Source organism: Eschscholzia californica, unplaced genomic scaffold (assembly GCF_041429995.1).
Source record: "Eschscholzia californica isolate CP2 unplaced genomic scaffold, dmEscCali1.0.p SCAF_2, whole genome shotgun sequence".
In the NCBI taxonomy this organism is placed as follows: Eukaryota; Viridiplantae; Streptophyta; class Magnoliopsida; order Ranunculales; family Papaveraceae; genus Eschscholzia; species Eschscholzia californica.
The window spans coordinates 32,624,762-32,650,525 of NW_028238309.1; the positions used below are offsets into that span (position 1 = coordinate 32,624,762).

Sequence of the window (25,764 nt, forward strand, 5' to 3'; positions counted from 1 at the left end):
AAATAATCAATACCATGCCTCTGTTTAAAGCCTTTAGCAACTAATCTTGCTTTAAACTTATTTATGGAACCATCAGGATTTAACTTCTTCTTAAATATCCATCTACATCCTATAGGTTTAGCCCCAGGAGGTAAATCAGACAATACCCAAGTTTGGTTTGATAAGATAGAATTCATTTCATCATTTATAGCTTCTTTCCAGAAACTAGAATCTCTCGAATTCATAGCTTCAGAAAAGCTAATCGGATCATTATCAATATTCAAAACAAACTTTGAAACGTCTGTTACTTCACTTCTATCACCTTCTATGAGATAAGTGATGAAGTCAGGACCAAATGAACGTTCAGTTCTAGCCCTCTTACCTCTCCTTTGTTCTAATTCAGGAGGTTCACGAGACTTTGGATGTTCATTCATATTAGTGTCAACAGTGGTAGACTTAGAATTAGAAAAATTTATGGGATCTACTAAATTATGATTATTAGCACTAGATCTCGTCAAGTTCTCAAAACATTCTACGTCTACAGATTCTATAATTTCAAAAGTGTCTAGATTTAAGAATCGATATGTCACACTATTATGCGAATAACCTATAAAAGCACACTTGTAGGCTCTAACACCTAATTTCGGTCTCTTAGGGTCTGGTTTCCTAACATATGCAAGGCAGCCCCAAACTTTTAATCTACTAAAATTAGGTTTTCTTTTAAACCATAGTTCAAAGGGAGTCACATTTTTATTCTTTAAGGAAATCCTATTCAAAATATAACATGCTGATAATAATGCTTCACCCCATAAAGATAATGGTAAGTCAGAACTAATTAACATTGCATTGACCATCTCAATCATAGTCCTATTTTTCCTCTCTGCAATACCATTTTGCTGAGGAGTGTAAGGTGCAGTGACTTGGCGAACAATTCCATGTGTTTGGCAGAATTTAATAAATTCATTTGGATAGTATTCACCACCTCTGTCAGATCTTAAAATTTTAATCTTAAGACCAAGTTGATTTTCAACTTCCGCTTTAAATATTATGAATTTTTCAAAGACCTCATCTTTACTTTTCATTAGATATACGTAAGTATATCTAGAACAATCGTCAATGAAGGTTACATAATATTTGTTTCCACCTCTAGTTATGTGATTTTTAAATCACCCACATCACTATGAATTATGTCAAGCAAATTAGAATTCCTAGCAATAGATTTATGGGATTTTCGAAATATTTTAGCTTGAATACAAACATGGCATTTACTAGTAGAATAAAAATCACAATTAGAAATTAAGCCTAATTTTTCCATATTTCTAAGAGAACCATAATTAACATGACCTAATCTACCATGCCATAAATTAACGGAATCAACAATGTAAACCGAAGAATTATTATTAATTAGATTCAACTTAATCATTTTGTTACAAGAGTACCCCTGACCAACAAACGTGCCCCTTTTGGACAATACAAATTTATCAGACTCATGCACCATCTTAAACCCTTTCTTATTAAGACGGTCTCCCGATACACCATCTTGAATGGAAAACAGAAAATGATATGATGTTGTACACGAAACTTCAAAGCTCGATTATATCGATTCTTTTAGACAGTAATTCGCCCCCTTCTGGTAAAACCACGAGTACACAACGGGTATGGAATTATGCCTTCAGGATACGATGAAGTCTTTACAACTATCTCGGTTCAAAGTATGTACGCTTTGACCAAGATCAAGAACACTCCGAGAATAAACTGATAATGCCAAAAGACTAGTCTCCGAAATTCGATATAACTTATAATATGAAAACCCAAAATTATCTTCTCTGTATATAACAAAAACAAAAAAAAAACTAGAAAAATGAGAGCAAGGGAAAGTCAGAGAATTTCGTTGGATTATATGTATGTATGTATTGTGGGTGTGGTGAGCAACTTATTTATAAGGCATCAAGAGATGCCCTCTTAATGGATATATATCCATTCACATGGGATGTGTCTATTTGATGGAAGCTTGCATCCATCAAGTGGGTATTATACCCATTCACCAAGTCTGGCCGTGCATGCCAAAACAAAGTGATGCATCCCTTCATTTCCAACATCAACTTCCCTCCATTTCCAGTTTTTAAAAAAATACCCAACAATAAGGACATTTTTCGAAACCACTTTCTAGAAAATATGTATCAATACGAGTGTACCAAGCCCTCGGTGCCTGTTTCAATCCATAAAGAGCCTTTTTCAACCTTAAAACTTTTTCTTCCTGACCTCTTTTAACATAACCAGGAGGTTGATCAATGTAGACTTCCTCCTCAAGTACCCCATTTAAAAAAGCAGATTTTACATCCATTTGATGTAATTTCCACTTATTTTGGGCAGCCAAAGCAATAACTATACGAATAATATCAAGTCTTACGTCAGGTGCAAAAACTTCATAATAATCAATACCTGGTTTTTGTTTGTACCCTTTCACCACTAATCTCGCTTTCAATCTGTCTACTTGACCATCTGGTTTATACTTGGTTTTGAAAACCCATTTCATCCCAATGGATTTCTTTCCTGCAGGAAGAGAAATTAACTCCCAAGTATCATTTTTTTCAATGGAATGAATTTCATCATCCATAGCTGAAATCCACCCCACATTTTTTACTACTTCAAAAGTGATAGGATCACAATCTGCAAAACTTGCAAAACTTGCAAAATCTTTCTCAGAATCATCATTATCATTGGTTACAACATAGTCATCAAACCTTGATGGCATGACTCGACTACGAGATGAACTGGGACGCAATTCTAAATTTGAAGTATCATGAGTATCAGGAGAAATTGGTGTATTCTCAATTAATTGAGAATCTGAAGCTACTGTATGAGTATCAATATTAATGCCCATTTGTTGTTTTTCTTCAACTGACCAATCCCACACTTCATCTTCAATAAATTTCACATCTCTGCTTACAATAACTTTGTTTGTTTTGGATTAAACAATTTATATCCCTTACTAATAGTACTGTAACCAACAAAAATACACTTTTCACTTTTTTCATCAAATTTCTTTCTTCTCCGATCTGGTACATGGGCATACGCAACACACCCAAATACTCTTAACCCTTCCAAATTTGGTTTAAAACCACTCCATGCCTCTTCAGGTGTTATAGGCAAAACACTTTTGGTAGGAGACCTGTTCAAAACATAAGCAGAACAAGCAACAGCTTCTGCCCATAAAAATTTGGGTAAGTTCTTACCTTTAATCATACTCCTTGCCATCTCAACAATTTTCCTATTTTTCCTTTCTGAAATTTCATTTTGTTGAGGTGAGTAACTTACAGTTAGCTGATGTTTAATTCCCTATTCCTTACAAAAATCAGAAAATTGGTTAGACGTATATTCACCACCTCTATCTGTTCTGAGTACCTTAAAAAAATATCCACTTTGCTTCTCAACAAAGATTTTAAACTCCTTGAATACTTCAAATGCCTCTGACTTCTGTTTCAAAAAATAAACCCAGATTTTTTTGCTGTAATCATCAATGAAAGTAATAAAATACCTATTACCTCCACTTGATTCCACCTCAATAGGACCACAAATATCATAGTGCACCAATTCCAACTGCTTTGTAGCTCTGCCAGATTTTCCCACTGGAAAAGGATCCCTGTGTTGCTTTCCGAGAACACAACCCTCACAAAAACTATTAGAATTATCTAATACGGGTAATTCAGTAACCATTTTTTTCTGAGCCAATAACTTTAAACTATTAAAGTTAAGATGACCAAAACGAAAGTGCCATAACCAACTTACATCCATAACAATTGGATTAAAAGAAAAATGTAACGGAGTTTGTAAAGATAATGGAAACATACGATTTTTTGTCATTTTCACCATAGGAACGATCTCATTATCCTTGTTCTCTAGTTTGCAAATCCCTTTATCAATTGTTATCTTGATTCCTTCCTCAGAAAGCTGTCCCAAACTCAGTACATTCCAATGCAAACTAGGAACATAATAGACATTAGATATATAATCATATGAACCATCTTTCAAAGATATAACAATATTACCTTTACCCATAATTGATACTTTGGATTTATTTCCAAATTTCACTTTTCCACGTTTTGATTCATCTAATTGGTGAAATAATTTTTCCTTACCACTCATATGGTTACTGCACCCTGTATCTAAGTACCATTTGTCTGAATGATCATCTTCATTAAGACTGCAGGCTAATAAAAATGTTTCACTTTCTTCTTCTAAATCTTCACCCGAATCTTCATCTGAACCTTCATCCAAATAATCATCTTCATCGATTCTGCAGGCTAATAAAAGAGTTTCTTCCTCTTCTACCTCATCTTGAACAAAGTTAGGATGCTCAGAATATTTTTTGGAAAGTTTAACTCTACAATCTGATTTATAAGGACCCATTTTTTTGCAACTAAAACATCTAACTTTAGATTTTTCATACCTTCCAATTTTTTTGGATTACTTACCATGGATTTCTGCCTTTTTGTCGGTAGGTGCTTCACTACTAGAACCACCATATGCAGCAAACAGATTCACTTTGCTTTGAAAAGCTTGTTCCCGAGACCCTGTAGCAACTCTCTGGTTCATCCTATGTTCATGTTAACATAATGAACTCATCAAACCTTCAACTGACATAGTTGAGAGGTCTTTTCCTTCCTCAATTGCAGCGACAACATAGTCAAAACGACCTGTCAATGATCTCATGATTTTCTCAATAACACGTAGATCAGTTAACTTTTCACCATTAACCCGCAATTGATTAACAATAGACTGAACTCTAGAAAAATAATCAGAAATACTTTCAGAGTTAATCATATTAAGAGATTCGAATTCACCTCATAAAGTCTGCAACCTTACATTTTTTACCTTCTCATCACCCTTGTAGGATCTTTGCAACAAATTCCACACTTCTTTAGCTGTTTCGGCTCTTGAGATTTTCTCAAAGACAATCTCATCAACAGCTTGATAGAGAAAGAACATTGCCTTCTTATCCTTCTTTCTGTTCTCTCTCAAACTATCTTTTTGGACCTGAGAGAGAGCTTCATGTGCTACCTGATCAACTGGTTCTACATACCCAAATTCGACAACCTCCCAAATTTCCTGGAAGCTAAACAATGCTTTCATTTGGATACACCATTGATCAAAAATTTTCCCACAAAATCGCGGAAGCTGAGGTTGGATTGATCCATTCATTTTGTAATTCGGTTAGTAATCACAAAATAATTCTAGCTCGGATACCAAATGTTGAAAATCAAAAAGTACTTGCACAAACAAAGAAGAATAAAGAAGATATTTAACTTGAATTGAATTACTTGACTTGATTTGATGAAAATAAACTACAAAGACCGATCTATTTATAGACCCAAATTCTACCCACTAACTAAGACCACTACTAACATGATTCCACTAACTCATCCATTAACCCACTAACTTAATCAACTAAAGAAAATAACTTCCCACTAACTTAACTCTCTAATAACTTAATTATTAAATCAATTTTGAGTTTAAATAAAAGGGATATTTTGCGAAAGGGGCAAAGTAATGTTCCAAGTGATGACTTTGGAGCACAAATTTGAATTTTTTTAGTTTGGGGCATTGACTAACTTTGACTTAATTTTCCATCCGAAGATAACAAAAACTAACTTTTAACTTAACTTTCCATCCAAAGTTAATAGACTAACAGATGTTACCGTTAATTTTCCATTACCTCATTGACGACTCACATTATTTTGCATCAAACCGTCGGAATTAACTCATACTGTTACGACCATAACTTTTTATAGAAAAAGTCCACGTTTAAACTAATGGAAATCTAATTCTTTTCATAAAAACTTTTATAAACTACATGATTTATCCATATGGGCATTCATCAGTTGATAAACATGAACATAACCTGGGTTCAGAAATATTGAAATATTTATATAAATGTTTCCAACACTTTGTTCACATTCATTCATCCACCTAGAAATTTAATTTTGTCAAATACAACCGTAAACACTTAAATCAAAGTGACGAGCTTAGTAACTTAGCTCGTCCAAAAAAATAACAAACTTTGAATCTGTTAAGCATCTTTATGTTATCCAAAATATCAAAAAATGTAAGAGCTACTAATCTAGTTTAATCATCGATAATAACAATTTTCTCAGCAAATTATGGTTGCATCCACCTTGATTGATTACTAACTTTGGGATCACTTCTTATTACATGTGGTACTTTTGGACGCGTTGGATACATGTAACTCCTTAGTTAGTCCAACTCTCCCTTTTCCTATGCCACCTTTTCCTCTTCTAATGTGTGGTCCATTGTAGAGACGATCTCCTGTACGTGAAATATATGAATTATTCACATACATACACACACACTTTAAGTAAATATCAATCATAGAGAAAAAGAAATTTACCAGTAGTCTGAGTTCCAACTGGTGCACCTTTACAAGTTAATCTATTATGACCATACTGGTGGCATTTCCCGCACATTCTCCGGTCTCGATGTACACCATTTTGTTCATCTTTTTCTTTCCTTCTCTGAGTCTTTGGTCTTCCTGCAGGTCTGACTATTGCAGGTGGTTTCACTACATATAAAGGCTATGGTACCAAACACAATAATAAGTTAGACATACATTGAGAGAGAGAAAAATAATTATAATTATGGGGGTAAGTTATACCTCATTCCATTCTGTCTCATGGTCAAATGGTTCGATGTGCCCATTGTAAGACCTCATATAAGCACTTACTAGGTGACATGGATCGACGTAGCTAGAAAATTAATGAATTATTAGTATCTACAAAGAAAAAAAAAAGTAAAATGATTTATATCTAACATGCGTACCTATTCAAGTTAGGTACTCTCAGTGGTATTAGCACTGCCATAGCGTGGATGCAAGGAATACCTGTAATCTGCCAAACACAACATGAACAAGTCTTTTCAAGTATATCAATTTTCCATGCCATCTCTTTCATATCTCTTACTTGCCATTTAGTTGTTGTTGATGGCTCACAATTATATAAGTGATACTTCTCTGTGTGATCATCCAATATCGCATTCACTCGAGGAACCAATGACGTGACCTCCCACTCTCGAGCTTTCATTTTTCTCTCGTACAACAACTTCATAACCATAGTCTGAAAGTGTTCCACAAACTTACATAGCGGTCGGAATCTTGGTTCAACTATCCAAGCATTAAATGATTCAGAGAAGTTATTAGTGATATGTTCACACTTTGATGTGGTATCAAAGTGTGACCGTGCCCAGTGAGATATATTTTCTCTATCCATCCATACCTTCGCTTCTTTCTTAGTGTGTTCTAATTTCTCCAACCAAAATTTGCAGTCGACTTTACTATAGGATCTAGCAGCCTTCCAAGCAATGTTTTCCAGATTTGATCCAGGATGAGATTTCTTGAAGTTCTTATACATGTGTCTGAAACAAAATCGATGAAAATGATTAACATTACAAAATACATTACTAACAGCATCTATCAATCCCTTCTGCCTATCTGAAATGATTGCCAATAGCTTCGGATGAAGCATCAAATGCCAAGCTACAGTCCTAAGGAAGGATGTCCAACTTTCCTTGCACTCGTTCCTGCAAATATAAATTGCAATAGGAAACAACCCATTATTGGCATCAAGAGACATGATACTCAGACACATTCCCCCATACTTGCCCTTTAGAAAGCACCCATCGATAGCTAAAATTGGCCTACACCCACTAATAAACCCATCTAAACTTTCCTTGTACGCAATGCACAATGATTTAAATTGACTAGTCCTATCATCCCTACTACATGTAGCAATACTCCCTGGATTAGACTTCAAAATCTGCATACACAACTCAGGTGCTAGCCTATAGGACTCTTCGTAGTTACCCATTATAATCTCAAGGCATTTATGCTTCGCGTGCCAAGCTGTCCAATAAGATATCCTTGTCTGAAACTTACGCAATTCAAATTTTTTAATGTCTTTCGGCATTTTATTAGGATCGTCTCGGATGTCCTCAAGGATTTTGGGAGCGACCCATTTGCTACTCGCCATGGGATTCACAAGGTCAGGCACTGACCTACAAGTGTGTGCAAAATTACCAGTCCTTAGCCTGAAAGTTTGTCTATCAGATATGCAGAACAATAAACTCTCCAACTACATCCTCATGTCCACTTGGAATATAATCTTCTCCTTCTGAAGCTGGAGTAGAATGATAACCCTCTTCTGGATCTAATGAATCTATACAAAGGTTCTTCGAAGTTCCTACAAAGGTTGGAGGCAATCCTAAGCGTTCTTCAAGGTTATTCACAGCATTAACGATTGGAATCCAGTCCAATTCATCCTCTGAAAGGAAGTCTGCCAGATTTCTATTAGTGGGCAAGTTCTCTTTATATCCAGGCCTTGACATCCTATATAGAAGAAGACATGATACACAACTCCAAAATTATTCATTATGACACAACTCAGAAGAATAAATAAATAGAGTGATGATTATGAAGCCAATTAAACATGAACCTGTAGATTTGACAACTTCGTCGTGGCAAAAGTGGAAGAAAGCTTCATAAGCAAAACTAAGCCCCCCACTCCTTCGTGCACAGTAGTAGGAAATTAGAGTGGTTTTAGGTTTTTCTTTTTCAGTATTATGTGGGGCAATTAGAGGTATTTTGTGGGGAACACATATACATGACGGATATTGATCTCCATCCACGTGAGATGACGGTAATGGCAGATCTGTAATAAATGACAACGTCAAGGGTCCTTTTTAAGATGGTTTTTAACAGTCAAAGTTAGTCAATGCCCCAAACTCAAAAAAATTCAAATTTGTGTTCCAAAGTCATCACTTGGAACATTACTTTGCCCCTTTCGCAGAATATCCCTAAATAAAATAACATTAAAATTAACAATCCAACGATTCTATTAAGTCGTAAATTATCATCTCGATAGAAGATTAAATTCATGGAAGTCCACCATATGCAGCAAACATTTCTTCTCTTCATTCCCATCCAAAGTATTCAAATAAGAATTTATTAGTACTTTTTTAACCCTAAGCTTGAGGTAAAACCTCGAGGATGAAGAGAGAGGTTGTGGAGGGAGGTGGAAGCTGCCTCAAGACAATCGGTTTGTTCAATTGTCAGAATTGAGAGAGAAAGATAGTTGGGGAGAGAAAGAGGGCAACTGGATTGTTATGGGAGGTGGGAATGGAGAGAGAATGTCTGGTGGTGTAGGGGTAAATCAAAGCGTTTTGTACAAGAATGAGTTTTAAATGAGGCTAAAGGGTTACTTCAAACATGTGAATTTGGACAACCACATTTACTTGGACGCATCCTACTCAACGGAGAAGGCTACATGTGGATCCTAATCACCATTAGAAAACATTAATTTTGTCGTAGGTGTAGCCCGTGCATCCGGAACGGTGAAAATTAAACTTGAATAAAAATTTAAAAACAATACAAAAGTAAATGATACATAAAATATTTAATACTTAGCATCAACAAATAACTTTTTGACAAACATTCCTTCTTTAGAGTATTGTAATTTGTAAATAGTCAAATGCTAAATTCCTTCAAAATCTAGGTCAATTGAATCAACCAATTACAAAAGCAATACTAACATCAAATGAAGCATTCAAATACGAAACTCCTTCAAACTCAACCATTTTCCTATTTAATCTTAATAATATTCATTACCATACTCAATTCACAACATTCAGGAGTGCATCCAATCACAAACAGCACTGCTTAGACAGTACCCCTCCTTCTAAGTTCAAATATGCAACACTGGACTGCCCCTCTGAAGGCTCCATTAAGATCTATTATGATGTATCTTTTATCTCTAAAACTCTACATCATCTCTGGCAATTGTTGTTTCGGATTATACAGGAAACTCAGAAACCAAAGAGTCAACCTTCACCACCTCCAGGTCAGTAGATGAAAGAGAAGGCAAGGCAGCCCTGCAGGGAGTTTTATGGGCTATCAAGCATGGAGTAAAGCAACTCATCTTGGAAGGAGACTCAGTTGATCACGAACTTTTGAATGGATTGCCAAACACTATACACTGGACGACAAAACATGTTATGAAGAATATCAAGAATCTATCCTCCTATTTTGAAAAGATTACTTTTGTTTATGTAAATAGAAAGGCTAACTGTAATGCGAACTCAGTCGCAATTAGCACTAGGAAAAATGGTCTAAGTATAACCAACTGTATTCCTAGTTGTTCTCTATCCCATCATAACATCTATGTAACCCAATATCCTAATCAATAAATGTTATGTTTGTCTTAAAAAAATTACCATACTCAATTTTTTAAAATTTTTTCTTAGTCTTCTTATTTTAACTGTCAAATTTAGAAAATAATATTCACTTAACATAAAGCTGATAAACAAATATATGCTTAAAATAATCTTTTGAATAAGTTTCTATTAGATTATCTTAACTTTTGCATAAAACACACGCCATTATATACAAGGCTGACCATGAAATTATGGAGGCCCGAAGTCAGTTATAAGAATGTGACCCACACTTGTTTCACATATTGTGAGGTATCGAGTCGTGTTCGAGGAAAACCTTCGTCGGCCCTTAGTCAACCTCCCGATCAAGTGGTGCAACGAGTTCCGAACTCGGCTAATCAGTTTCTTCTTCTTGTTTTTCTTTGTTTACCGAAAAAATATTAGAAAACGATTCTTAGAGAAAATAACCCAAAGCAATTCAACCTTCTTTTTGTGTATCTTTCCCGAACCACAAATAACTCGTCACAAACTGTATATGAATCATGGGTTGAATATGAAAACTTCCACAAGATAAGATTATAAGAGATTTTAAGTCATTAAGTCTCACATCCTTAAGAATCATGGCACAAAAATCATTATGTTTTTAAGATTAAGAGGTGGAGCATCTGATTACGCATCCTTGTTCAAAATTCTACTTTAAATAGATGCAGAAGTACGTACCTCCAGCTATTGTTGATTAAGCGATAAAGTGGAATATAAAGAAAAAGGTAGAATACTGAAAATCTTCAAACCCCAATTCCCTTTGTAAATTGTTTTGTTAATGATGGAGAGACACAAACAATAAAATATAAGGGGTTAGGTACCTCCAGTTAATGTAACTATTCCCACTTCTTTTCCATCAAAGAAGTGTGTAGGAGTTGGTTATTGTAACCAACTTTATCTCCCCAAGTCTTTATTTCCAATGAATATGGAAACCACTACCCAACGTACTTACGAAATTTATATCAATAATTGACCAAAATCAATTTAATAGCGATATTAGGAATGTGGACCACCCTTAACCTCCAATAAAGAGACGTGTCCAACATTCTCCCACTTGGCCCACATGGTAGATATCATAAACACATAGGGTGTTGGCGATCGGTATGGCCATACAATCACAGATTTTTGGGGATACCACTCATTCTCAACTAAAGAACATATCACACGGATCATAAAGGTGTCATTCTAATAAGTGAATGCTTAATTTTATGTATTACAATGCATTATGTTCTCTAACTAACTTGATGAGCATAACTTCTGAATGAGTAGTTTCAGACAAAATTACGCAGGTTCTCCTTTAATATCATATTGGATATAAGATGATTATTCTTCATGTGCACAAATATAACCATTTAAGTATTTAAAATAACCAAATACCTTAAATTAGTCAAAGATATTACATATCAAACATTACATAAGTTAACAAAGACTCATACGCTCCACATGATCTAAGAACACTTGTGTCGACAACGATTTAGTCATGGGACTTGCAATCATTAACTTAGTACTAATATGCTCAATGGCCACCACATGTTCCTTAACTATATCTCTGACAAGTAGGTACGTTATGTTGATATGCTTACTTTTGCTTCCACTCTTTTTGTTTTTAGAGAAGAAAAATTCAACAGAATTTTCATAAAAGATCTTTAATGGTCTCTTTGTAGGAGACAACTTTGAGACCTGAAACAAACTTTCTCATCCTTTGTTGCCGAAAATTAATCGTTTTTTTCGTTTATTTTCCGTCTTTTTCGTTGTTGTTCATTGTGACCGATTTTTATTTATTTCTTTGTAGCAAAATTTTAAGCAATTCCTTGTGTTTTTTGTCATGTAATTTATAAGTTATTTACAAATTAGTCTTACATGCTTCATAGTCTTCCCCAAAATTTAAAATTAATTATATAAAAATGTTACAAAAGAGAAAAACGGTGGCTTTCACCAAAATTTTATGTGAAAAATGACACTATTAGCCGTAAATTTTGGATTAATTTGTGGCCGAAAAACTTCATAGTTTTAAGCATTAACTGGCCGAAATTTTGGATCGCTGACAAAAGTGAAAAAATTAATTTTACCTTAGAAATCTAAATTTTCTTTAGGAAAATCACTATTTTTTTTGTTATTACCTCTAGAAAAGACATTTTCCACTTAGAATATTATTTTCATGAGTCAAGTGATTCTTGATAGCTCATGATTGTTAACTCCTCCTTTAATGAGGATTCATGAACTTCAAGCTCTTCCAATAATGAAGTTTCTTGAAATATTGAAGTCCTCAATTAATGAAGCTTCATCAAGTTAATTTCCTCCATTAATAATGTTTGTGCTAGATGATTATAGGGGTGGTTGTTGGTGGTTGTGGTGGATGATGATAGGGTTTGAAGATGAACAAAAATGAACTTTATTTTCAGTTAAGTCTTTGAAAATTTCATTTTAACCCTTATTTAATCCGTAAATACCAAAAATATAATTAGAGATAAATAAAAAAATAATAAATTTTTTTTTTTTTTTTGCTCTTTAAAGAGCTTTTCATGCTCTATAAAACCAACCCCTTTACGATTGCAATCCCATTAGGAGGGGCGCGTAAATTGTTAACAGAGAACTAGGAGAAGGATTAAGGTTCAACCAATATTTATTATAAGTAGACTCGTCTACAATCGTCGGATTTCTTCGTACGACATGAGCTCTGCCCCGTGGGGACTACAAGATTCCTTGATGACATTACGTGGGATGCTATCCTCACATCACACAACAATCGGGTTCTGTCGAAGGTCACCAAACGAAATGGCCCATGATATCGCTACTTCTCAACCCCTCTGATTCGCGTATTAACAATTTAAACCTTAGTTGTTAACTTGATTACCTTTTAGATCTCACTAGTATTTCTCTATCTATGTCGGGACTATCTTGTAATCTTTCAGTTTAATAGGATCTCAAAAAAAACAAAAAAAAAAATCGTGAACAAATCATATGAATTTTTTTTTTTTTTTTTGAAAGATCATATGAACTTTTTGGGTTTTCAAAAAAAAACAAAACTTGCAATAAAAAACAAAAAGGTGTACTTTGGGTTTATTTCAGAAGTACTCTTCCTAATTTCTCGAATTCAGGTTGTTTATAGCCGGGAGTTCCTACTTTGTCGCTCTATAGGAGTTTTATTGGTTTTCTTCTACTTTCCTTCCTTATTCTGATCTATTTCTGTTTTCCTATCTAATTTCCTTTCTATTCATCCCTCTTTTCTTTGCTCATATGGCTGAACCGAGTAATCAATTTATACAGCAGTTTGTCGCGTTAACAACCGATGAACCTCCTCCCATTGTGATAGAAGGGGAAGATGTGAATCAGTGGGCGTTGGACATTGTGAAAAATGGAGTGATATGATGGTTTCAAAGCGACAAAAAAATTGATCTTAACCAGGCTTCGACCAGATTATCGAGAGTCATTCATGGTCCTAACAGATTCAATGTATCCGAAGTTAAAGACAATGTCTTTCTTATTAAGTTCATGACAGCAGCGGAACTTGATATTGCTTTGGAGAGTTCTCCTTGGGTTATTCAGGAGGAATTGATTGTCTTGCAAAAATGTCGTCAGGATGTTATGCCGGGGGATCATACTTTTGAATCGGCTTGGTTTTGGGTTAAGATGCATGGTCTTCCTCCTAGTCATCTTAATAGTACCATAGTAAACGATTGGCAGGACCACTAGGAACCATTGTCCCTACTACTAAAGAAGATGTTGTTAAATGGTCCTTATTTGGGAGAATCCGGATTGATCTTAGTCTTAAGAAACCTTTTACTCCGAGAGTCGACTTAAACCTCTCTAACACCAAAATTATTGCAGTTAATCTTAAGATTGAAAAGTTACCGAGATCTGTATCTCTAGCGGTCTAACAGGACACACTATCAAGTTTTGTCCTACCATGCTAGCCTGCAATGACCTTCTTAAACAAAATCTAACTGCAGAATGATGTGACACTAAAATGTCACATTTGGAGAGCCTAACTTAGACGAATTATTCCTTTTTGAGTGTTATCAATAATATTTTATGTGTTTTTCATGTTAGGTACTTATTTTGGAGTTAAGCATGTGATTCGGAATAAAAGGAGCGAATTATCACTATCATTTCATGTGCCGAAAATGAGAGAAAAAGACTTCAATCAAATCAAATGACAAATATAGTCAATGACGAGTCCGACGGTGAAAACGGTATTCAATTCGGAGTTTGGACGGGGAAGATGTGGAAGAAAGAAGTCCGAGGGTATTCTAGTCCTTTGTAAGAATTTGAAGATGTAGAGACAAGGATGGAGGCACTCTCTTGGTTTCTAAATCAAAGCCCAAAACCAAGTCCAAGCAAGAAATATTAAGAGAAGAAGAATTGGGTAGAGATTTTATAGGCACCCATTTGTGGTCTAAAGACTTAGTCAAGTTTGACTAAGTCTAGGGTTTTGACTCAAGTTAGAGTAAGGGGTCAAAGGGTTACTATTCATCTTCTTCTTCATTTTATCTTCAAGCTTGGGAAAGAAAGGACGGAGTTAGAAAGAGAGAAAAGGAGGCAAGGGGCTAGGGTTCTTCATCACCAAAAGAAGAGCTTGAAGAAAGAGAGGAAAAGAGAGAAGAAGGAGGTAGGAGTAGCCGGCCTTAGCTTGGCCGGCCAAGCTAGGCCGGCCAAGCAAGGCCGGCACTACAAGAGCTCGGGCAGCCATGGAAGGATAGGCATGGGACAGCAGCTCGGGACAGCACTCATCAACAGCCCGAGCTGCATCTTAGAAGGTGGAGCACGGGACGCGTCCAAGCAGCAGCAGCCGCGACCTGCAGCAGCTACCGGAGCGACCTGCAGCAGCGACCGGAGCAAGGACGCGTCCACGGGAAGCTTCCACAGCAGCAAGGACGCGTCCACGGGAAGCTTCCCATGCTCCGGGACGCATCTGCAGGCGCGCACAAGGCCGGACCTAAGCCTTTTGGCCGGATCTATATGATATTTGGCCGGAATCTTCACTTCTTTGGCCGGATTTATATGAGTTTTCCGGTAACCTTTTTGATCCGAAACCTTAGGGCTTTTACTCCCCATGTCTTGATCTAGCTTCCCATGTGGTTTGATTTGATTTTGGTTGAAGATTGCTAGAGAGAGAAAGCTAGGGTTTAGCTTTAATGGAGGTTGTGTTCTAAATGGAGAAGATGATGGTGGTCGCTATGGGGAACCCAGAATTTGCTAAGGGGAGATCGGCTGCACCTTAAAGACTCATATTTTCCGACGAACCTAGCCATGCGCCTTATCGGAAAAGGGAGATTCTCTCATCATTTTCTTTCGATTTCTTATTCAATCACCATGTTTAGCTAACTTTAGTGTGTCGATTATATGAGATGAAATGTGATGAATTCGTGATTATGTTTAATATGATTTCATGTTTCGATTATAAATTGATGTTCATTTGATTCGATTATCGTTTTGATCGTATTTTCATGTGTCTTGTCAAGCACTTCGCATAGTTAATAGACGAAACGAAGTATTCGATATCGATCGTAGTCTAAGTCATAATTTCATGTGTCTTGTCATGCACTTCACATAGTTAGGCGACTAGACGACACTTTCGATGACTCGGGATTAACCGATTTAGACGTTTGTTTGACTAAGTATGATCTCCGGATATACGTAGTACTTAGAGACATCTACTTTAGGAGTCGAACATCGATTGTACTTCGACACATTAAATCGGACTACACATAGTCGTAGGTTTATCATTATGGATTCCCGGACTTCGACACCTCTCTCACTTATTTGTTGCCCGAATCGAGTCTTACCGTCTCCCGACTCTTGTTCCTTCGACTCTTCTCTCGAATCTCTCTCGTCCGTTTACTTTTATTGTTTAGTTTAGTTTATTTTACTTGTTTGCTTTATTCTCTTATCACCTTATTCGATCAAAACCCTCGTTTACCTTTGTACTTTTCCTTTTTAGTCTAAATTAGCTTGTAATATCTAGACCGAGGGATAAGACCCTTCGATATCCTAGCTACCTTCCTATCCTTGGATCGATCCCGGCTTTGCCGGATTACTACTTGATACCTCCGCTTGGGTGTGTAACCTTTTCGGGTGCATCAAGTTTTTGGCGCCGCTGCCGGGGATAGGTTTAGTAGTTAGGATAGCGTTGGTTGTTTTGTTCATTAGTTTAGTGTTATTTGCTTCTTAGACGTCTTTATTTTATTTTGTACTTTCTTAATTTCATTTATTTTTAGGTACCGGTTTATAGAAAAGAGCCAAAAGTGACATAAAGGCGAAGGAAAAGGAAGGATTCGAGAAGCCTAAGAAGAAAGACGAACGAAACTAAAGGAGCACTCGATAGTATCACATTCTATCTCTTCCTTTTTACTTGTGTGTGATTGTTAGTCTATAAGTGTTTGTTCTCATTTTGCGAGTGTGTGTTAGTATCCTTGAACATTGTGAGATCATGGCAAGTTGGTCATTTGATGAGAATGACCTTATGCGAACCCTTTCCAACACTAGTCGACCATCTACAAGTCATCAGGACTACACAAATTTACATAGGAATGTTCCGACTAGTGATAGGAATAGGCGAGTTGAGCCTGACCGACCTAGGATAACCATGGGTGAATATCGACGGATGTATGGAGTCGGTCAGACTCGTCATGAACATGGTTTTAGGGATTATGAGCATGAGGATAATCAACCCCGTAAGAGTCTTCGAGACTATCGACAAGAATTTGGGATGACCACACCTTCATGTATGAATTTGTCATTTGATGAGGACCGTAGTTCTATTAGTATTGATCGACCACGTCGAAGTCTTCGTGACTATCGACAAGCATATATGAACGGTTCACTTAGGGATGACAATTCCCGAGTCGATGATTCGACTCAAAGAGTCGAGTCTATGTATATACATGAAGGTAGTGAAGAAAGGACCTTGGAGACCATTAACCCGGTTTGTGCTATTTGTGCGAGCTTAGACCATTTGACCGAGTATTGTCCCATGATCCGTGTTCCGCGAGAGTCTTCTTCTAGTTATACTCATGTGCCTTATTACGAGGAGATGTCTGAAGATACTCTCCAAGCAATTTTAGAGTACCAAACTAGATTCAATCGAGAAATCAAAGAGATCACGGAATGGATTCTCAAAATTGTTGATAGAATTGAGTCGAAGCCTATCATCGACGAGGAAGAGGTTTGCGCACCCCAAACTCAAGAGGAGACTATGAATGATGGTGAGGGTAATACACTTGACTCTAGTCTTAAGTTAAATGTCGAAGAAGCTCCTGATAGACCCATAGAGCATGAATTGACCGATGACCCTTGTTGCTCACTCCCTCAACCATTGTCATCTGACCTTGATCAACCTAAACTAGATTTTGATGTTCGGGATGATAGCTCTACGAGCAAACTTGGGAATCGCACAATGTTGAACTTTCCAATTTTTAGCACTTGTGATTACTTGGATGAGTTATGTAGAAGTGAAGGTGTTGCAACCAACTTTGAGGCTCCCGATGCCTTTAAGGATGTCGATAACATAGTAGTTGAAGAGATAGCGGATAGCTTGTTGGATTACTTACCTAAGGAACTTATGGACCTTGACTTGGTCCCCGAGCCTATTGCCTTACCCTTAGAGTCTAGTTCGACCTTCCACGTGATCTCAGACTCGGTTGTTGACCCCTTATGGGACACTTCGGATGTCTTTCCTAGCATGTCTAGGGACTTAGTGGATGTTTTATCCACTAAGCTTGAGTTTGATTATTTGCCTCGGACTGACCTCCTCCCGCTTCCCTTATATGTCGACCCTTTTGACGACTTTTTAGTCGTCGCCCCTAGCATTTATGCGTACTTAGTGGACCGTGCATCCACTAAGTTTGGGGATGGTCTCTTTTCGCTTTTAGTCTCACGTGCACTTATATGGTTCGATATTATTGTGAGACTTTTAGCATTTCTATATAGCTTTCTTTGGGTTGACCCCCAAATCTTCCGGCTTTTACTATATGATCGTTAGCCGACTAAGATTGGCCTTTGATGTTTGTGGGTATCATCTCTGGAAACCCTCCACGAGACATAACTCGTGCTCTTGTGTGAAAACAAGAGAATCAAAGGCTAATTGCATAGCTCGATGCAATCGTCTATACCCGCGTTAGTGGTAGACTTTATATGGTCATGTCTTCTTTTGTGCTTCATTCTCATTATATTTTTGGATATTTTAAGAGCATTTCTTATATGTTTTACTTCTAAGGCATGGTTTGTTCCAAGTTTGGGGATGGCGCGAGCTTGGCATCAACTTGGAACCTCTTTATACATGAGCCTTGGTAGTATCCATTTTTATCTCCTTCGGTTATGGTAATATCTCTCCACTCTTCTCTTTAAATTGATGTGCCTCTTTGTCTTTTGGTGAGTGTATGCTTAGAACATTGAGGACAATGTTAGTTTTAAGTTTGGGGATGCGGGATATGACCATAACCAATGCATGACCATGGGTTTCAAAGACAAAAGGGTTCAAATTAGCCAAATTTTGAAATTTTTTGAACATTTTGAGTAGATTTGCATGTGATTATAGTGATAGTTTTAAGAATGTTGATGGATATGTGTCGAGTTGATGAGTTTTGTGATTGCTAATGGTCTTTGCATGAAAGTCGAGTCCTTGAGTGTTTGTGTTATGCTATGGGAGTAACATCTTAGTGAAGAAGTAACATCTCTAAGAAACCTAGAGTAGTCATTAGTGGAGACTTAACCCATGTGAGAGCTCAAAGCCTAAATTGTCCTTCGAGTGTACTCTTCCGCGCTAACTCCGAGTAGAATGAAGAGCTACTCAACCTCGTAACTATCAAAAGAGCTCGTTTGATCTCGTGTGCTCAACTTTCTTAGCCACTAGGAGTGACATTAGGATAGCGAATTAACCTTGCCCTTGTAGTCCATGAAACCCAATAAGAGTGTCAACTAGAGGAAGGCGAATACTCCATCACCATCCATCATCTTATATCCCGAGAATGAAGACATGAGAAGAAAGAATGAAGAATGTCAAAGCAAGTATGAAATGAAAAGTTGATTGCAAGAATAGAGTTTTGTGTGTTGTATTTTGTTTTGGTTGATTGTATTTGTGTTATGAAATAGAAAAAAAAAAAGTGAAAAAGCGAAAAAAAGTGATGAAAAAAAAGAAGAAGAAAATGAATGATGAATAAAGTTGTTTATGTTATGTTTGAGCATGTTAGCTCTTTTGTGTGAGTGATGTGATTGTATATATGTGTGTTTGTGTGTATGTTCATGAATAAGTATTCGAGCAAGAAACAAATGTGGAAGTGCTTGAGAGGTTCTATCATGAAGAAGTCAACATTCTCGGGAATCCACCATCGTCATCCATCTCTAGTATCCGCTAACCTTTAGAAGGCATCTTTAGAGGGTAGAATGGGTGAGAAGGGCGAGTGAGCTTCCCCACTCTATTTAGTGGCTACTTCCTTTTCGAAGATCATTCGTTCCAAAATGTTTTCCTCACCCCTTTTTATGTGTTGAGTCCATGTTAGTGATCACACTCACACATACGAGCGAACCATTCTTGAGCGATTTCATATTTGGAGTGTATGTCCGTGAGGCCGAAGTCAAGGCGAAATGTACTAACTTAGGAATCAAGGCGTTGAGGCTTCGGAACATAGATGTTGCTCATCATGGTATGACACTTGCATTTTAGGGTAAGATCATTAGTGAAGGGGCCTTTAGCTTTTACAAGAACTTATTTACTTGATTCATTATGTGTTGACATGTTTAAACCCTTTACTATGTGAACTATGCTTATCTACGATTTGGATGTTGGACCCTTGTGTCTCATGAGACTCGATGTTTGTGGGTATCATCTATGGAAACCCTCACGAGACAAAACTCGTCCTCTAGGGGTAACCTAGAGGTTTAAAGGCTTGTTGCATACGCTAAATGCAATCGGGATGCCTCCGAAAGTGAGTTAGGCTTTTATTTTGTTTTATTTGCTCGAGGACTAGCAAAGTTTAAGTTTGGGGATCTTCATGTGACACTAAAATGTCACATTTGGAGAGCCTAACTTAGACGAATTATTCCTTTTTGAGTGTTATCAATAATATTTTATGTGTTTTTCATGTTAGGTACTTATTTTGGAGTTAAGCATGTGATTCGGAATAAAAGGAGCGAATTATCACTATCATTTCATGTGCCGAAAATGAGAGAAAAAGACTTCAAGCAAATCAAATGACAAGTATAGTCAATGACGAGTCCGACGGTGAAAACGGTATTCAATTCGGAGTTCGGACGGGGAAGATGTGGAAGAAAGAAGTCCGAGGGTATTCTAGTCCTTTGTAAGAATTTGAAGATGTAGAGACAAGGATGGAGGCACTCTCTTGGTTTCTAAATCAAAGCCCAAAACCAAGTCCAAGCCCAAGAAATATTAAGAGAAAAAGAATTGGGTAGAGATTTTATAGGCACCCATTTGTGGTCTAAAGACTTAGTCAAGTTTGACTAAGTCTAGGGTTTTGACTCAAGTTAGAGTAAGGGGTCAAAGGGTCACTATTCATCTTCTTCTTCATTTTATCTTCAAGCTTGGGAAAGAAAGGACGGAGTTAGAGAGAGAGAAAAGGAGGCAAGGGGTTAGGGTTCTTCATCACCAAAAGAAGAGCTTGAAGAAAGAGAGGAAAAGAGAGAAGAAGGAGGTAGGAGTAGCCGGCCTTAGCTTGGCCGGCCAAGCTAGGCCGGCCAAGCAAGGCCGGCACTACAAGAGCTCGGGCAGCCATGGAAGGATAGGCATGGGACAGCAGCTCGGGACAGCACTCATCAACAGCCCGAGCTGCATCTTAGAAGGTGGAGCACGGGACCCGTCCAAGCAGCAGCAGCCGCGACCTGCAGCAGCTACCGGAGCGACCTGCAGCAGCGACCAGAGCAAGGACGCGTCCACGGGAAGCTTCCACAGCAGCAAGGACGCGTCCACGGGAAGCTTCCCATGCTCCGGGACGCATCTGCAGGCGCGCACAAGGCCGGACCTAAGCCTTTTGGCCGGATCTATATGATATTTGGCCGGAATCTTCACTTCTTTGGCCGGATTTATATGAGTTTTCCGGCAACCTTTTTGATCCGTAACCTTAGGGCTTTTACTCCCCATGTCTTGATCTAGCTTCCCATGTGGTTTGATTTGATTTTGGTTGAAGATTGCTAGAGAGAGAAAGCTAGGGTTTAGCTTTAATGGAGGTTGTGTTCTAAATGGAGAAGATGATGGTGGTCGCTATGGGGAACCCAGAATTTGCTAAGGGGAGATCGGCTGCACCTTAAAGACTCATATTTTTCGACGAACCTAGCCATGCGCCTTATCGGAAAAGGGAGATTCTCTCATCATTTTCTTTCGATTTCTTATTCAATCACCATGTTTAGCTAACTTTAGTGTGTCGATTATATGAGATGAAATGTGATGAATTCGTGATTATGTTTAATATGATTTCATGTTTCGATTATAAATTGATGTTCATTTGATTCGATTATCGTTTTGATCGTATTTTCATGTGTCTTGTCAAGCACTTCGCATAGTTAATAGACGAAACGAAGTATTCGATATCGATCGTAGTCTAAGTCATAATTTCATGTGTCTTGTCATGCACTTCACATAGTTAGGCGACTAGACGACACTTTCGATGACTCGGGATTAACCGATTTAGACGTTTGTTTGACTAAGTATGATCTCCGGATATACGTAGTACTTAGAGACATCTACTTTAGGAGTCGAACATCGATTGTACTTCGACACATTAAATCGGACTACACATAGTCGTAGGTTTATCATTATGGATTCCCGGACTTCGACACCTCTCTCACTTATTTGTTGCCCGAATCGAGTCTTACCGTCTCCCGACTCTTGTTCCTTCGACTCTTCTCTCGAATCTCTCTCGTCCGTTTACTTTTATTGTTTAGTTTAGTTTATTTTACTTGTTTGCTTTATTCTCTTATCACCTTATTCGATCAAAACCCTCGTTTACCTTTGTACTTTTCCTTTTTAGTCTAAGTTAGCTTGTAATATCTAGACCGAGGGATAAGACCCTTCGATATCCAAGCTACCTTCCTATCCTTGGATCGATCCCGGCTTTGCCGGATTACTACTTGATACCTCCGCTTGGGTGTGTAACCTTTTCGGGTGCATCACAGAACAACGGACTAAAATTACTAAATTCATGATACCGAAATTTAGTGATGATTTTAAAGTCCCTTTTACTTCTAAGAACAAAATTAAGGACCTTGACTTTTTCGGTCAGGATAATCTGGTGAACTGTAATAATGATAATATTATGAATCCCGAATCGGATAATGATGTTAATGAGATTATTCCTGATCTTTCTATCAATGCTAATTTTGGGGATTTATTGTCCAGATTATGTCAAACCAAGAAAAGAGTCATTCAGACAACTTATGGATCTACTGGGTTGTATACTAATGCTTTGTATACAGGGGAAACGTCTTCATCTATCCATAGACAAATTGACGAACAAGGATTACAAGGCTATGTGGATGAAGATATGCCACCTGCAAATGACAGATCTTCCAAATATTACAAATGAACTTCTCATTCCATCGTATTGGGTAATGAAAGGGTCCCGGCAACCCCAATGCCGCAGACGCCATGAGTGTTCTGGCGTGGAATTGTCGAGGGCTAGGGAACTCCTCGACAAAAGAAACTCTGAATCAGTTCCTAGGAGCGACTAAACCTTCTGTGGTTTTTTCTCTGAAACTAAATTAACTAATTATGTTTCACTGATATGTTGTAATAAATTTCATCTTTCTAAGTATTTTTCTATCCCTTCTATGGGTCGTAGTGGTGGTCTTCTCTTACACTGGAATAGTGATTTACACATGGATGTACATTTTTCATCCTTAAATCTAATTCATGCTACTGTTTCTTTCCCATATGCTGATCCATGGGACATTTTTTGTATTTACGGTCCTCCAAATGTTAGGGAAAGACCAGGTTTTTGGAATAGCCTTCTAACTCGTATTCAACATGTAACCAACCCTTATTATTGTATTGGCGATATGAATGCATTATATGATCATAATGAAAAATGGGGAGGTCAATCTAATATACTTTTTATGTCTTCTTTCAAACAGTTTGTTCGTGATGCCAATTTGATAGACTTGGGATTCGACGGTCCTGCATTTACATGGACTAATAACAAAGCAATACATCATTTAACTAAAGAGAGACTTGACAGAAGTCTTTGCGATGCAACTTGGTTGATGTGTTATCCGGAAGCGGGTGTGTTTCATTTACCCCGCTATAATATCGATCATGCTCCGATTTTTCTTAAACTTAAAGTTGAAGGTTAACCTATCAAAACCATCACAAAATTCGAAATCTTCTGGACTAAGCATGAAGACTATAACCGGATCTTTGAAGATAAATGGGTTAACTCAGAAGGCACTTTTCTAGATAGATTGTACCAAGTGAAGGACTCTATTAAAAATTGGAGTAAAAGAGTGTTCGGTATGATAAAAAATAGAATGAAAATTTTAAGGAAGAGATTAATCGATCTTCAAACTTTACCGTCTACAACTGATTTGTTAAATATGGAAAGCAAAATTGAAGAAGAACTTTTATTTTTGGAAAATATCGAACGAACAAAAGCTGAACAGAGATCGATAGCAAAATGGGTACAAAACGGGGATCGAAATACTAAGGCATTTCATATTGCCATGTCTACCAGAAGACAAAAGTACAAAATTCACCAAATTACTCTTACTAACAGGCAGACAATCACAGATTTGGAGAGAATTTCGAAAGAATTTATAGATTATTTTCAGAATTTATTCAAGGCAGATCCAGTTAGTGAACCGCTGGTCGTGATCATAAACGCATACAAGGTATTCTCGATCGAACAACTGGCCGACATCTCAAGAATTCCATCGGCCGAGGAAATTAAAGAAGTGGTAATGAAAATGGGATCGATTAAAAGTCCGGGTCGAGTTGGGCTACCATGTTATTTTTTCCAATACAATTGGGACATCGTTGGACAAGATCTTACTTCTTATATCCAATCGGTATTCTCTACAGGTTCAATCGACCCTCATTTAAATTATACCACTATTGCATTAATTCCTAAAACCAGGAATCCGAGTACGGCCTCGGAGTATAGACCGATATCCCTTTGCAACTCGGTCTATAAATTCATCACTAAACTTATTGCTAATAGAATTAGGCCCTATTTAGAGGACGGAATTATGTGGACACAAAATGCTTTTGTCCCTAATAGACAAATCATGGATAACATTGTTATTACTAAGGAGCTTTTACACTCCATGCATGCATCTCGAGCTAAAAAAGTGACCTTTTCTCTTAAAATGGGCATGGCAAAAGCCTATGACCGAGTGAGTTGGGAATTTCTTGAATGTGTACTTAAGGCAACTGGCCTTTCTGGCCGTATTTTAACCCGCATTATGTCTTGTATTACCACTACTAGATTTAACATTCAACTTAATGGGGGTACTGTGGGTGATTTCACAACTACAAGAGGTCTTAGACAGGGTTGTCCGTTATCGCCCTATCTTTTTATTCTTACCTCACAGTCTCTCTCTCTCTCCTTTTCAATTATTATGAGAATCAAGGTACATTTACAGGTTATCAGATCAATCAAGCAGCTCCTAGTATTACACACTTACTTTTCGCTGATGATCTGATTGTTTTTTGTCAGGCAAATCAAGAACATCTTAACACAGTTATGCAAATTATGGAGCAGTATGGTAGCTTTTCAGGCCAACAAGTCAATTACTCCAAATCTTCCTTGTACTTTAGTAAGGGAGTCCCTTCAAATATCTCGATGCGATTTGTCCAAACTCTCAATGCTCCTTTGATGACTGATAGAGAAAGATATCTGGGAGCACTTGTGCTCAAGAAAGATAATAAAATTGAAAGTTACAACTGGCTTATTGATAAATTTAATAAATCTTTAGCAGGATGGAAGCAAAAGTTTACTACTCAAGCAGGTCGGACAATTCTAATCAAATCTATTTTATCTTCATTTTGTACTTACGCTTGTAGTTATCAAGTTATGCCTAAATCTGTGGCCAATAGTCTAGAAAAAATAGAGAGAAGTTTCTGGTGGCGTCATTCCTTTTCAGAGAGAAAACTCCATTTCATAAATTGGGATATTATTTCTAGCCCTAAACACAAAGGGGGATTAGGTATAAGATCTATTGTTGATGTTAACATGTCACTCATTGCCAAAATGACATGGGAATTTTTTACTAAACCTAATGAAGTCTGGGTTAGACTCCTTCAAGCTAAGTATCTTAAAAATGTAGATTTCTGGTCTCATAGATCCACTAATGGCTCTTCTCATTTTTGGAAAGCATTGAAGAATGCTAAAGACACTATTAGGGATAACAGCATTTGGCTAGTGACTAATGGTCGTTCTATTAAGATTAGATCAGACCCCTGGATCCCCAATAGAAATCACAATATCCCTTCAGAGCTTACAAATTTACCTCATAATATTATATTTGTATCAGAACTAATTATGCAGGATACTCTAGAATGGAATGAGTTGCTTATTCAAA

At 37.2% G+C, this 25,764-nt stretch overlaps 2 protein-coding genes across 5 annotated transcripts in view; one reads left to right on the forward strand and one right to left on the reverse strand.

The window, feature by feature from the left end:
* LOC147557441 (uncharacterized) overlaps positions 1–19,398 on the forward strand; it is a 108,529-nt gene extending 89,131 nt beyond the window's left edge. The window contains exon 3 of the mRNA XM_086658293.1: positions 15,571–19,398. Within this exon, the coding sequence (XP_086514419.1) occupies positions 16,670–18,220 (1,551 nt within the window). The 5' untranslated portion in view covers positions 15,571–16,669 and the 3' untranslated portion in view covers positions 18,221–19,398. The remainder of the gene's footprint in view (positions 1–15,570) is intronic.
* On the reverse strand, positions 5,887–11,049 carry LOC147557443 (uncharacterized). Of its 4 annotated transcripts, XM_086664049.1 has the most exons (6): positions 10,918–11,049; positions 9,656–10,022; positions 6,817–8,377; positions 6,653–6,743; positions 6,389–6,541; positions 5,887–6,306 (listed from the first exon to the last, which is right to left on the reverse strand). In XM_086664049.1, exons 3-5 carry the CDS (start codon positions 8,019–8,021, stop codon positions 6,425–6,427), a joined length of 1,413 nt encoding a protein of 470 aa, XP_086520175.1. In that variant the 5' UTR covers positions 8,022–8,377; positions 9,656–10,022; positions 10,918–11,049; the 3' UTR covers positions 5,887–6,306; positions 6,389–6,424. The 4 variants fall into 4 exon arrangements, 3 of the variants coding, with proteins under 3 accessions (XP_086520175.1, XP_086520176.1, XP_086520174.1); XM_086664050.1 differs by having other exon boundaries at positions 9,656–10,947; XR_015235249.1 differs by having other exon boundaries at positions 6,389–6,537; positions 6,817–11,039.
* Positions 19,399–25,764: the final 6,366 nt, after the last annotated feature.

What these genes read in the sequence shown, in the direction of transcription:
- LOC147557443 (XM_086664048.1), bottom strand. Translation starts at nt 8,021, where the DNA reads ATGGCGAGTAGCAAATGGGTCGCTCCCAAAATCCTTGAGGACATCCGA. An exon ending in ATGAGACAGAATGGAATGAG is followed by an intron (nt 6,573 to 6,652) that starts GTATAACTTACC and finishes TTGGTACCATAG; the next exon opens with CCTTTATATGTAGTGAAACC. An exon ending in AGTTGGAACTCAGACTACTG is followed by an intron (nt 6,307 to 6,388) that starts GTAAATTTCTTT and finishes TTTCACGTACAG; the next exon opens with GAGATCGTCTCTACAATGGA.